The sequence below is a fragment of the Homarus americanus genome, unplaced genomic scaffold (genome assembly GCF_018991925.1).
Source record: "Homarus americanus isolate GMGI-L3 unplaced genomic scaffold, GMGI_Hamer_2.0 scaffold19318, whole genome shotgun sequence".
In the NCBI taxonomy this organism is placed as follows: Eukaryota; Metazoa; Arthropoda; class Malacostraca; order Decapoda; family Nephropidae; genus Homarus; species Homarus americanus.
In genome coordinates, this window is record NW_024732238.1 from 1,400,966 (window position 1) to 1,416,420 (window position 15,455).

The 15,455-nt window shown below is 37.9% G+C and overlaps 1 protein-coding gene across 1 annotated transcript; it reads left to right on the forward strand.

The window, feature by feature from the left end:
• The first annotated feature begins 14,409 nt into the window (after positions 1 to 14,409).
• LOC121868205 (protein FANTASTIC FOUR 1-like) lies at positions 14,410 to 15,002 on the forward strand. The gene is given in 2 exon segments (XM_042368516.1): positions 14,410 to 14,489; positions 14,879 to 15,002. Coding segments are annotated over 2 exon segments (204 nt in total).
• Positions 15,003 to 15,455: the final 453 nt, after the last annotated feature.

Here is a 15,455-nt window from a genome sequence, read left to right on the forward strand (position 1 = left end):
CTAGTGGCTGGTTCGTTTTAGCACCATATGACAAATGGTATATATATTTCTATAAAACTGCTTCTGCGTTATATTGATAGTATATGGAATGTGACATATTTTTAGATATATGAATCTGCCAGAAAGAATTAGCTCCCCATATTTAATGTGATAAATTAAACTTTTTAAAACAGTGTTACCTGAGAAGGGAGTTGGGTTGGTTGAGTTAAGTTGAAGCTATGTTGGAATTAGGTTGAGTTAGCGATAGGGTGGATGTAGGTTGGATTACGATTTAGGTTGATTTGAGGTTGAGGGTTTGGGAGTAATTTATATTAGTTGAGTTGAGTTTATTAAGGGTGGATTAATCTCAAACTGAAATAGATGAGGGAATAACATATAGTAATAATGCTATAATAATTATTTGAATAATGGCCCTTAATGATTTTGTTTGTTTGATAATATTTGTGTTGTGGAACTGTGTGTTAACAATGTGGTGTTGGTGATGACTAACATATTAAAATATGCATTATTTGAATTATATTAATGACAAACTTTTATCCACTAACAGATGTTGTGTGTGTGTGTGTGTGTGTGTGTTGGTAATATTATTATTATTAATGTAAAGTTCTAGAGATAACCTACTGGGATGGTTCAGTAAAGACCGTTAGATTTGGCTATATAGAGTGGTGGGCTGTAGTCCTTAACCCTCAGAACGATGAATGCATTGATTAATTGTTTAATTGATTGTGTTTGTTCAAATAATGACAATTAATTTCTTGTATTTTCATTTAATTCATAGTTCTTTGATATTCTCGTTTTTCTTGTACTGATTAATTTCTTGTTGTCCTTGTTCTTGTAGGTGTAAATGTTATTTATATTTGAACCTATTATCATCAATTACTTTTATGCTGGATCATTATATTCAGTCTTTGCACTATCACTGTATATATACTCTCATCTATATATCTCTCTCTCTCTCTCTCTCTCTCTCTTTCTATATATATATATATATATATATACACATAGTATTTGATAATTATAAAACACCTAAAGAGACCTTCAAGCACGATATATCTTTTATATACTTAAACCAATTTAGGAATAATTGAATAATAAACAACATACAGAACGACTAATGAATTTTGCATGGAAAATAAATTAACAAAAAAAAACAACAATGAAATAACGTATTTAATATGACTTTTCGCAGATATCAAAAGAAATATTTAGTAAGCATTGAGTTTGACCTGGATAAACATTAAATAGACATAAATTTGGTTCGGAATAGATGTGACGCTTTGAGTTGAAAACGGGGAGGGGGGACTTATTCATTACATTACAGAAACTCAGGTTAGGTTCGGTTAGTTTGGGCTGATTTGATTGAGGTTGATTGGGTTGCGGATTAGATTAGGTTACTCTTGTGACTGTGATCATTTTCACCTTTTAGAAATGATGTTAAACAGGCTCAAAGTACATGCAGCTTCAATAAACAACATTTGGTTTTAATAATTCTCATCATAAACAATCATCTTTTTAAACCTACCATAAAAGAATAAAAGACACAACCGCTATATATTTTCAAAATAATGACCAGTGAACAAATTATATAATGTGTTATGAGTTTATTGTGGTTTATAAATTTATCCCCAACTGAAATCATATGCAATGTTGTGAATAGATTATGTTACTTTCACTTTCAAACAATATGATTGGATAAATTGCCTGGTGATGATAAAAATCATCAATATTCTAAAATTACACACTTGCAAAAATAATTCAATGTAAGAATTGGTACTCATTCAGTGTGAGAACTGATTGTTTTCTATCTTCTTCTTAACAGGTTTAATTACAGTGTAACAAGTGAATATCATATTATTAACAATAGGGTTCTTTAACATGTCATTGTCTGGTCAGTATTTTCTATACAAGCAACGTTAAAACTATGGTATTAATAAACTGGGTGTGTGTGTGTGTAGTAATGAATCTTGATAGAAGCAAATTAAGACACATACGTAGATATGTGCGATATATCACAAACACATACTACAAACATATACCTTACCGCAACATACATACTGTGGGCCAGCACTGACACACTGGCGCATGCACTGACATGAAATAGCCTGTGAAAACAAATAGTTGCAATATATATGATTCTCTGGATAAAAAAAATAATTGTTTAAAATGTTGACCAGACTTTGTTTACATTAGAATACACATATTCATTTAACCTTTTGTTACGTTTCTTCAGTTGAATATTACCAGAAACTTTGTAATGATATTTTTATTAAACAAGCGAATGAACAGTAGTTAAAGGGTCTTGACTGCGTTTGAGTTAAAACAAACATTATATATACAAATTGATTATTGTTGGTAATAAATGGAATTCATTTGAAAATATATTCTCAATATAAATGTTTTTAATTGTTTGGGTGATATTAAATCATATATGATTCCTATGTATCATAGCTTCTTAATTTTAGAAATAAATATTGTTGGTTTTGGTAATATAATGGCATTGAAAATGAAGGTTATGGTAATTCTCAAAACGTTAAAATTATAAACCACTGACAGATATCATAGACTTCGTCATCACCTCCTACATGTAATAGAAGAGCCACTTAAAACATTTTATAGAATAATAAACATTTAATGTGTGTGTGTGTGTGAGGGTGTTGGTTGTAGTCGTGATAAATTAGTTATTTGATAGTATTGTTATTATTATTAGTGGTAGATATTCTTCTTGTTTTTTGTTTCTTTTATTATTATTCTTCATTAAATTATTATTATTACACTTGATCATTTCTGATGATCATTTAGCTTAACTATTAGTTCTTCCGTTGCCTTCAATTATTTTTAGACAGATAATTCACTAGAAGCTAAACAAATGTGAACAAACTATTTCAGTTTAACTTCAGTTCATATGTTAAGAATGGGGTGTTGACATTTCAGGAATACATTTATCTGATGCACAGGAATCAAGTGTGTATTGATATTTAATCGGTGATCAACTTATGCCGGTGTGTAATTATTAAACAGGTTCTGAGTGTTGCTTTGCCTGGGAAATGTCACTGCAAGTGCCGTGTTTCTCTCCGGGCGGGCGGCGGTTATTGCTGTAATGTCAGGGGTACCCATTGCAGCTGGGTGAACTGGGGGTACCCTGGGTGCGGAACTGGTACTGAAGGCGGGCACTTCCATCCTCCTCGGCCGGTGTGCCATTATATAATACAATGTATCAGTGATTTTTGTTGGAATATCTGGACGCGGAAAAGTTATTTTCAGCTACGCGTTCGCCCGTTAACGTCAGAAAAAAATTATTATTGACTCGGTGATTTGCTGTTGCGGAAAGTTTTAATGATAATTTGGCGCGATATATATATAAAAATGTTTTTTAAATGGAACCGGTGATGCAGGTACACAAAAATATACATTTTCTATGGCAAAAATATATGTTGGTATGTACCTGCGATGGCATTTCGGTTATATATGTTTTAATAATGCGATATTGATAATAATCAATGTTAACAACGTGTATTATTATTATCTAACTATTTAAATCAGGAAGGACATCACTGGTGACGGACGAATGGTTGATAATCATTTACGCAATTTAGGATTATCGATCTGAAATGTTGCGGGTGTATAGACGGGAAAATTCGACGCTAAAATTTATTTTTACCTGATAATTAACCATAAACTGCTTTATTATAAACAACGTAACGTAACGCGGCGCTGTTGCCGACGCCTCAAGAATGGTAACAATATGTCTTCGTCTAATGCTGTTTTTTAAATGGCGGGGTTTGCAAAGTTCCCCCACGATGAATTTATCAATGTTAACAAAGGATGCGGCGGGTTTATGCAACGCTCGGTTCCTGTCATCAAGGGTCGCTAGGTCGCGCCCAGAGCACCATCAGCTCGATGTAGCTGTTATTGAGTCACTCACTTGGTCGTGATGCAGTGCCGAACACGCCTACAATGGGACCCGAAATTGCGCCGCGCCGCTGCTGAAGTTCGGACGGCCAGCAACCACAGGCGGCACCCGATGTTGTTGTTGGCGGTGTGGGAATACCAGGTGGCGGTCGGGGCGTCTGGCTGCCTACCGTGAGCCAGGAACACCTTCTCTGGAAGGTACTGGTATAAATCAGGCCACGGCCAGGAAAATGCACTCCACATGAGGGAATCGGCGTAACATTATTTCAATGAGTTTGTGTCTTTTAACGTCGTTTTCCATAATTCCAGTCACTCCCTTGATGTTCATTGATGTAAATCACGTAATGTGTCTCTGTTTGGTGACATTTCAATAATTGCGTTCGGTGTCAGGCGGGACTAAAATTGCGGAAATATGATCTATCAGGATGATCTAAAGCTTTATGATCACTCGGATGATCAGACTCGTGGTAATCTAACAATGGAAGCCGGGGATGAGGGTCTGTAGTCTCGTGGTCGTGTGTTGGGCAGAAACAAGGCATAAACTGGCAAAGTCTTATAATCTGCCAACAGACTCAAGCCAGATGATCGCAGTACGCTATTGACTTCTTGCATCAGTGAGAACTGTAGTACGACTCTACTGCCTCCCTCTGGTGACTATATGATACTAGGACTCTACTTGGCCTAACGACTTTAAAGTACTAAGTTCTTGACTCTGGTGCCTAACTGAGCAAGAATACTAAAATGGTGATTTGCAGGCACTAGGGCAAACACCATGATTCAGTACAACTGAAAAGACCAGCTAATCACATTAAGCGTGCAGTACTGAGACTCAACTAACCCATCCATTAATAGTTCCACAGGTACTGGGACTCTATACATCCATTAATAGACCAACAGTACAAGACTCAGCAAACATCATGTAGCTCCAAGATATAAAATTCCACTCCAGAAATACAGATCCCCAGGTTGCATAATAAGGTTTGGCTGCAAAACTCATGGGAGACAAGACAGTGGAAACTCCCAGAGGCCAAGAATAACAGTGTTTAATTCAAGGTTCTCTGTTTTAATATCTATTTGTGGAATAGTAACTTTTGCTTCAAACACACATGAAACACCAGCTTTTGTGCTTAACCATCTCACCTTCACTTTTAGACAGTGGAACACTTTAACATTATAATATACTGGCTGCCTCATAGGTCGTGTGTTCGCTACGGCGGTTTAAACTGTTTTTAATTTTCCGGTGGGGTGCCGTAAACGACGAAGATGGCGGAGATATTAACACTACAGGAGGGCTTAGTTTATGCGGAATACCAGATGCCACTCACTGATCACTAGCAAAATAGTTATACGGATGTTGTCGTGTGTGTGTGTGTTGTTGTTGTGGTGTGTGTGATTTTAAAGCCGGGTCTTTCTTCTAGTGTAATTTTTCTGCCATCTTTTATTGTATTGATTTCATCGCTGGAAATGTAAAAAAAAAGTGTTTTTCGACCTATGAGCACTGCGCGGCAGATGCGGTTTAGCTCATCTGGGGTCAAGGCTGAATGATAAATAAAGCTCAGGTGTATCGTGGCTGCCGGTAATCGACAAGTGACATGGGGCTTCGTCCGTCATCGATGTTTGGACGGTGGGGGCGATTATTATGCTGTATTATAATATGTTTATTATTATTATTATTATTATTATTATTATTATTTATTATATTATGGTGTTGTTATTATTATTATTATTATTATTATATTATTTATTTTATTTGTAGTAGTAGTAGTATTAGTAGTAGTATGTAGTAGTAGTAAATGCATCACCTGCAGCGTCATCGCAGTGTAAACACGGTACAAGGTGTTTCTGAGTCGTGCTACCTTTATTGTTTCTTTGGTGAAGGACTGGTTCATCCTCTGGTGGCGGGGTGCGGCATCGCGACAAAGGCATTGTATTGCCCATGACGGAGATGGAGCGTTTAAAGCCGTCAATGGCGGTGTGTTATTAGAGGCTTACCGAGGCCTTGTGGTAGTGTGGTTGCCTGTGGGGAATGGGGACTGCTGTGTTGAGCGTTCTTTGCTATTTTGGTGGTCGTTCCATCACGACGGATGTTGGGGAATGGTAGGGCAGGGATGGAGTGAGGTGCGTGTTGTTGCTCCATTACCTTCCTGGACACTCTGTTTTGTTGAATTTCTTTGAACTGTATGCGTTTTGGATGTATTATGGCGTTTTTATTCGCTTTGGTTATATGTCTTTACGCTGAGGGGAGGGTTGACGAGTGCTTCGCGCGATTCTGTCTGCTGTTTTATTTTTCTTGAGGGTTTATTCGTCTTAGTCTGCAGTGTTTGTCAAGTCGTTTTATCGTATTTGGCGAGTTGAGCGAAATGAATTTATCTTCTGTTCCTTGTTTGTTTTACCCTATTTATTTAGGTGATTGATGCATGAAGATTAAGAACCACCGCTTATTTCACCTGATGATTGCACACCTAACGAGGTGTTTGGTTAGATTAGGATTAGGGTTGGATTAGCGTTAGGGTGGTTTCGTCTTCGTTTTGCTTCCCTACACAATCTATTTCCTTTATACCACTTAGAGGATAAAACAGCAGAAGTGATAAGCCAGGTGTTAATGTTAGAGAGAGACAGGTTGGGTCTGTATGTTTTTGATAGTCAGTGTGCAAAAACCAGCTGATTTTTTTTCATCCACGAGATAGACGATTCGAGGACACAGTATTTATGAGGGGAGATAATGACCCTCCAGTCCTCAATGACTTATATTTTAACAACAGAAAAATATCTTTTATAAATATCTTGAGAGTAAATCGAGACTGAAAAAAGTGGTAGAATTTGGGAATAGTATTGATTTTTTTTCATATAAATAGAAGTAGTTGATATAGTCTTAAGTTCTTGTGTGTAATGATTCTCTTCTTTTAATCTGTTCACTAATTTGTGTTTACAGAAAGTATACGATATGTAGTCTAGGTAGAGTCTAGGTAGAGTCTTGGTAGAGTCTTGGTAGAGTCTTGGTAGAGTCTTGATAGAGTCTTGATAGAATCTTGGTAGAGTTTTGATAGAGTCTTGGTCGAATATTAATGTCATTAAGATATTTTCGTATTTGAACTTAAGTCAACCAGTTACATCTGCAATTACGGGATGAAAATATCTCACTTAACTTTGAGAATCCTAACACCAGTCAGTGAGGAGGTCTTACGTGTCCAGTTACGAGGACAATTTAATGTATGATCCTTCAAGATTCGGAAACCAGTTGACATTTAATGTACGTGTGTTGCATCCTACTTTTGCGGAGGTTTTAATTGAGGGTAGAGCAAGTAGAATACATTTAGTCATCCATCTGGTGTTAAGGTCTGGACGACGACGTCTTTTCTTATAAACTTGTCTGGGTTATTGTAAGTCGTGAAGCGAAGTGAACTGTGATGAGAGACAATAAATCTGGAACAATTTGTGGTTGTGAAATGAGTAATAGTAGAAGAGAGTGTAGTGGTGAGAATTTAGGAGGTCGGGGAAGTCAGAGATTGAGATGGATGGATAAATTTAAGTTGGGGATCACCAGCGACACTATCTGGGAGGTTAGGTTAGGTTTAAAAAATGTTTAGGGGGAGGGCCGTAGTCACCAACCCTCAGAGACAAAGAAGATAGTGTCTTGATTGTTGGGTTAACTGTGACTCAAGCGGTAAAAATAGTGACGACCCCAATTCTGATGTTGGTTTGTTAGAGACATCGGAGTGACCTTTTGGCACTTAATCAACATTTTGCGTATATAAATGACACTGTAGACCTCAGTTAATAGACTGTAATTTTCTAAGCAGTGTTCAAGAATTTTGTAAGATGCTCCGTCCAGAAATTTTTTTTTTTTGTGTTAATATATAAGAATTTTCAAGCAGTTCAAGAATTTTGTTAGTTGCTGTGTCCAGAATTTTGTAGTTAATATATAAGAATTTTCAGCACAGCTGGCACCGGGTAAGTTAATGAGGACGAAAATATCTGTGATATATTAAGAAAGATTATCTAAATTCTTACAAAATGCAAATTGAATTTTGGAAGGATTTTTAGGTTATTCTTTCCATTACACGTCAATTGGTTGGTTGGAGAAGTAAACTGAGACCCTGGTTGAACAATTTCCGGGAGTTGAATCTTGTATAGTTAATTCCTGTGAATCAGGAATTATGGGTTCACTTGAGTAAGAAAGTGAAGGTGGATGAATAATTTAGGAGTGATACTCCAAAGGTCTTAAGCTGATCTTTTGTTTTTATTTTCTCATTGAGTTCGGGAGAGTTTCTTTATCCCCTCTTTATCCTTTTCATGGTGGACAATCTTGACAGTCTTCTTTTTTGAATATGTTATTTTTTTTCGATTTTGGATATTTTTGCTGTTTTTTTTCTAGAGATATTTTTTGTTTGGATTCTATTTTTCCGGTTAAAATTCTAGTTTTGACCATTTTCTTTGGTTCTGCATTTTTTTTGCTGGAATCTGGCTACTTTTATCTTTGAACTTGATATTTTGATCGAATTGTCTCTTTTGTCGTGTGAATATTACAGAGTTTTAGAGAAGTGATTTACCAGTTTAGGTTCATAGAATGTGTTGAATATGACTGTAATGATCGAATCAATTTTGGCTTTCAAAAAATATTAACTATACTGATAAAAAAATCAATTCAGGAATTTAATTTATTTTTTTCTCAAAATTAAAAACAGATGTGCCTTGATTATGAAGTAAATGTTGGTAAAGTTTATTGGTGCTAACATCGATCATTATTTATTATTGCATAATGAATGAGTTGTGATGGTGGGGAAATGAAATAATTATTCTATATAGAGTAGAAGTAGTAATATTTGTGTGTGTGTGTGTGTGTGTGTGTGTGTGTGTGTGTGTGTGTGTGTGTGTGTTAAGGTTACATTTGAGTCCTCATAAATCTTGTCTGTTTCTGTCTTTAAATATTAATATATTATTGGTTAAAATATATTGAAAGGAGGGGTGAAAGGAAAACAAAGAGAAATGTGAAAAATGGATATCAAGAAGTAAATAGAGAAAGTAAGACAACCCAACACTTTTTCTGTAACTGTTTAATTCTCCGGGTGTTGATACTAAATATTTTTTTTTTAATAAGATTTTCCAGAGGCCTTGTTATATCTTTTCGGGAATATTTATATTTGTTAAGCCTTTTAAGATTGTCTTCCGAAACTTGATGATGTCAGAGGTGATTTATTTTGTTTTTTGTTGTGTGTCTGTCTGTTAAGCTTTAATGTCTTCTTGTGATGGTGAACTTGGGATATTTATCCCAACCTTTAATAGTTGTTTTGCCTGCCTCTTGTAAAGCCAGAGACATATAATTAACTATTTTTATGGGTTTAATCATTTAAAGTGGAGCTGTGGGTCATCCTAAAAGTTCAGCTTGACATAAAACAATTATTGGTTTGATAATGGTGGATTTTGTTTATATTCTTGTTATTTGTTCCACCTTTGGTTATCCTGAGGGTGGGGGAGGCGTGGGAGAGATGCTCAGGCGAGGGTGACCATAGAGGCCAGCTGGTGAGTCCTGTGGTGGTCACTGTGGTACTCTGAGGCAGACATGGAGGTAGATTCACCAAGAGTCCTCTGTCTCTGTCCAGCTCCCAAACCTGCGAGTAGTCTTAGCTCGCTCCTCAACCTGGGTCCAGGGCAGAGGTGAGACAGTGACGCCTGTCAGAGGGTCTACTAGGTAAGAGAGGACTGACTACGTGTAGGATACTGCAGCTTTTCCTGTACAGTGTTGTAGATAGTCTCGGATCATCTAGATAGGGCTGTCATCCTAACGCTAATCTAACTGAGCATAATATAACCTAACTCAACAACCTAATCCTGTTAGCGTTGGAGTTTAATCATCAGGTGAAACAAACTGGGGTTAATCTTCAGGTGATCCTGTTGTTCTATAATTACTGTTTTATCCTTGTTTGGATAGCCAGGTCCTGAACCAGACTGACTAAGTGACTTTTATATTTTATTTTGTCAAATTCCATGTCCAAGTATTTCAATCTGATCCGTGTTGTCGTCCGCCTACTGACAGACTTGGTTCAGCTGATAGTTCTTCTTGTTGCGGGTAAAGGTCATCATTCATATTCTTATCTAGAGAAGGAAACCTACCAACCATGACTATGGCTATGTAATTGCCAGGTGTTTGAGGACCCTAGTGGGGGATGATGGAATCCCGTGATCTGTGCTCGTTAAGTATTCAGCTCATTAAGATAAATTGGTCACGAAGCAGAGGTCAAATCTCCTTAGCCCCTGACAACACGGTTTTATCTTATAATTTGTAACTGTTGATGCAGAATAATTCCTACCTTATTACACGTTAAATACCAAGATGCTGAAGTGCTGTTATAACATAATAAGGTTAAACCTCTTGAGTATTGTTACTTAAACTTTGAGTACGATAACGAGATTTGATGAGTACAACTATTTAACTGGCAACTTGAATAGAGACAATCATTTTCCTCGACAAGGATATTATATATAATTGCCACTAATTACTACTACTATCTACTACTACTCCAATACCACCACCACTACCACACCACCATTATTACTTCTACCACCAGTCACTCACCACTACTACTATCAATTACTACCACCATCATTAAACCATCGTGCATACAGCACTAGTACCATTACCACCACTACTACTACTACCAACACTACTACTACTACCACCACTCCTACCACTACCACTACCTCCCACACCACCACCACTACCAATACTTCACTTCACTACATTACCACTACTACTTTACCACCACCACCACCACCACTATTACCACTACTAACACTCACCACCTTTCCATCACTACCATCACTACTACTCACCACCACGAATGCCACAACCCTTTCTCGCCTTCCAACACCGCATATATGCCCCAAATTCATGACATCCTTTAATTGCCAGGAACAGCTATAAATTCCCACTAATTATAGGACATACTAACGACGTCTGCCACTTGCGCGTGTCGTTGCTCGGTCTAATAAGGCAGGATTACGCTAGTAAGCATGACGCATGGTAGTACGTCGCTAATGACCTCTTGATGTGACGTAATTTTACAGATCCATGACTTTTGTTTGTAGCGCACCTGTTATTGTTATTATATTGGGCGTCTTATTATTACGTTATTTGGAGTGTTATCTAAATATTATTTTTTTACATTCTCATGTTTTATAAAGCGCTTTGTGTGTGTTAAGGTATGATGAAAGGGACGTTCACCTACGACGTTGATGATGACGAAGTGATGACGCAAATGTGTGTGTGTGTGTGTGTGTGTGTGTGTGTGTGTGATTAAGATAACACAAGCACCAAGTTTAGCAGACAAAGAAAGTGAAATTATACAGCAGAAGAAGAAGATATGGACAAATATAAGTGATGGCTCGAAAATTGCTGCACCCGGACGAGAAACCTGACTTAATCCTTAACCAAACCCTAACCCAACCTATCATCCTAACCTTACCTAACCTAAGCTTAACCCATCTTACCTTAACCACCCTCTAAATTAATCGAACTTATCCCAACGGAAATTTATATTAGAGTGAAATATCGGGGCTGATATCGACAGACAGACAGATATGAAATATTCTCCAAACTTATGTATAAATGTATTATAAATAGACCAGTTCACCTACTAATGATCTCAATGTTCTTGAAAATAATGAAAGTTAAATTTAAATCCCAGAATTATTAAACGCATAAAAGCAATCAGTGTGGATTTACCTGGCGACATAGGACTGCGACAACTTATTAAAGTACTTATAATGAGATCGATAGGACGTGTATGTCAAGTTACTGTGGAGGTGACAGTAGAGGGTGACTATGGAGGGTGGGAGGGTGATAGTGAGGGTGGAGTAGTGTAGAGGGGATAGTGGAGGTGGAGTAGTGGAGGTGATAGTGTGGGAGGGTGATAGTGGAGGGTGAGGTGGGAGGTGATAGTGTGGAGGTGATAGTGTGGAGGGTGATAGTGTGGAGGGTGATGGTGTGGAGGTGATAGTGTGGAGGTGACTGTGGAGGTGACAGTGGAGAGTGACCATAGAGGCTGTCGACTAAGAGTGTCAGCAAGTCGTGTGTGTGAATGAGTGTAAAATAAGTGACGGTGTGTGTTAGGGACAGTACACATGCGTGTTGTTGTACTTTAAGAGACAATAAAAAAAAATAGCTCTTCAATCAATCACTGATTTGAGATAACTCACTACGAGCAAATGAAATAAAAGAAATAATTGAGAAATATAAAGAAGAGGTATAACGAGACTAATAGAGAAAATGGTATAGAAATAATAAGCCAAATACCCAATAGAAAAAAAAAATATCTGGCTCTTCCCCAATAAAACAATTGCCACCATAGTATCCTCTCACTGCACATCAATGGTTCCTATAGGCGACATATCCTTTCAACCTGTGCCACCCCCAACTTTATCACCCGTTCTCTCATCTCTTTCTTGGGTCTGGCAAAAGACTTCACGATATATGTAGGCAGGTCAAAGTTAAAATTAATGAAGATTGAAGAAAGGAAGTGAGTCAAAGGTGGAAAAAAACACATTAAATATAAGAAATTTGTGAGAGTTTGGAACGAGGGTCATAGAAAAGGAATGGGATGAGTGTGGAGAATTGCCTTGCAAGAAGAAGACTCTCTCTTTCATTGGTCCTCCTTTTCTCCTCCTTTTCCCATTCTTTTATGAATAGTATATGTCACCGTGTCATGTATCACGCGCCATGTATCACCGTGTCAGAGGTTGGGTCACTGCCTGGAGACACATTCCAAGTTATGGATCTCTCTCAGGCATGGTTATAATTCTCAGGGGGTCGTATGTTGTATTTTTCCTGGTATGTGGAGAGGAGATGGTGGCGTCTGCTTACAGTTGAGTCTCGGAGCAACAACGACACCATTTTACATTGCTTCATCCACCCGTATAGTCGTTGGTTCCTTGTTGGTCACCTCCAGCTATATCATCGTTGGGGTCTTACTGGATCTCTGTAAGCATGTCTGCCTGATGTGGGCTTCACTACAGATTCTTCGTTCGGGGTTTCTCCATAACCTTATACCTACCAAGGTTAATCCGCAAGGCAGCAGGGCAAGGTTGGTAGAGTCAGAACGTGTCCATATGCCAGTAGACCTATGCGCCGTCTCTCTGGCCCACTGCTGCTCCGAGATCCCTGCTGGTTCAGCCTGGCCCACGAGTAACCCAGTTACCGTGTTACCACGAGGAGGCACTGCAGGAGTCTTGATGGTGAAGAGGCTGTATACTGGCAGAAGACTTACGCAGTTGCTTCCCTGTTCGCCACGATGGTAGCCAGGCGGTAGCTGAAAACGAGCGGAAGCAAACAGTGCCTGCACCTTAACACTAAATATAATGCTGCCACACTAGACGCATTACACCACCCCATAAATCACACACACACACACACACACACACACACACACACACACACACACACACACACACACACACACACACTTCTCTCAACCGGATGTCTGACAGCTAAAATCATACCTTCCATTAAATCATACGAGAAATTAGTCGACATACATTTGGTCAATTACATTATGATTCACGTATTTCAACCGGTGGATAAATCCCGCGATGGCAAAATCCTGTATGAGCAATAATTTCATCAAATGGGTGAATTGATATGGCAGACCATTACGACGTGTTAGTGTGTGTGTGTGTGTGTGTGTGTGTGTGTGTGTGCGTGTGTGTGTGTGTGTGTGCGTGTGTTTGAGTGTATATTAGATGCAAGTACGACTATGTATAATGATGTATAATCGTGTACATGTTTATTATAGTCTTTAGTAACTCAACTATTCTTCATAATTCTCAAAAATAATAATAATAATAATAATAAAAGCAAGAAAAAAAAATTCTTCCCTGCATCCGAAAATTTACCCCAAATTCCCCCAGATTTCCCGCCGAGGACCACCAGGTTAATCCCTAATCGGGTAAAATCTACTAAGAGGGGATTTAAGGAAGGGAAATTCCCCCATCACCTGAGTTATTCGGCCCCTTGACGACTTGGCACAGGGTTTGGAAGGCAATATCAGGGCAATTCAACCTACCCTGGGCCTGATGTCTTCAATACTTCCTTCAGCAGTATCTGTAAGTAGAGTGGGAGGGAGGGAGGGAGGTTAGGTTAGGTTAGGTGGAGGAGCAAAGAAACAGGAATAGGGAGAGTGGAAATGGGAAGGGGCAGGAAAATGAAGAGAGAGGGAGAAGAGGGGAAGAGGATAGAAAGTGGAATTCAGTAGACAGAGATGGAGGATGTAGAAGAGAGAGAGAGATGAAAGGGGGAGACTAAGGAATGAGAAGAAAAATAAGAATCAACGACGGATAGAGAAGGAAATTAAAAGGAATGGCGAAGTAGGAGGAAACAGAGGAAGAAGGGGTAAACAAAAAGAGAATGTGAGAATATGTTGCTGAGATAACTAAAGGAGGGACTGAGAGAACGAAAAGAGAGATAAGCAAAATGGAGAAACACGTATTAAAAAGAGAGCGAGAACGATGATTGAAGGAGAGGAGGAGAGAGATATAAAAAAGAGAACGCTAGAAGAGGAATATGGTGAAGAGAAAGACGATGAGAGAATGAAGGAATAAAGAGAGAGAGAGAGAGAGATGAATAGAAAGGGGAAATATTCAAGAAAAAAACACACACACGCAATGAAACAAGTAATAAAGGAAGGAAGTGGTAAAGAGGCGATAAACGATAAGAGGATGAATTCCGTTGAAGACAAGAAAATCAATGACCACAAATTTTCACACAAGTAGCGATCGAGATGGAAAGAGAGATACTCAATAAACAAGAGAGGTGTAGAAGAGAGGGGGAATAAGGAAATCCAATTAGTTAAATAGGGGAAAAAAACGAAGGAAACAGTGAATAAGACAAGTGGGGAAGAAACGAAAGACGGAGTAAGAGAGAGAGGCTAATTACGGAGACTAAAGATAAATTACTGAAACAGGAAAATTCTTAAAGGATACATACCGAAGAAGAAGAAGAAGAAGAAGAAGAAGAAGAAGAATAAGAAGAAGAAGAAGAAGAAGACGAAGAAGAAGATATTGCCCACAGCTTGGTTAAATCGATGCTTCTGAAATATTGAAGAATCCGAAACGTATCGTCGTTTAAAAGTCAAATCAACTAAAAGAAAAACATATATCCCCAGAAAGTAATGTTCACAAACCATTAAAATCACTCTATTAAAAAAAATATAAATAAATAATTAACTAGAAATACCTAAATTGAGTCATTTTAAAAACACAACCCTCGTGGGAAAAAAAACCTAACAGTCCAATTTAATCAGAACCAAATCCAATATCCAGTCATTCAGAAAAAAGGTCAAAAGAAAAAAGAAAGAAAATAAACACGATCAGTTGAGGAATATTTACCAGAGAGTATCGTTCACTGTTCGCTCGAGTCGATACGTCAAAAATATCCGGAAATTTCGAAATTCAGTCCCTCTAAAAATACAAACTTGACCGTGCAATTGAAATGGATAATTCGACCCTCCTGGAATGAAAAATCGTCTCATAATGTCCTTTGTGATATATTTTTT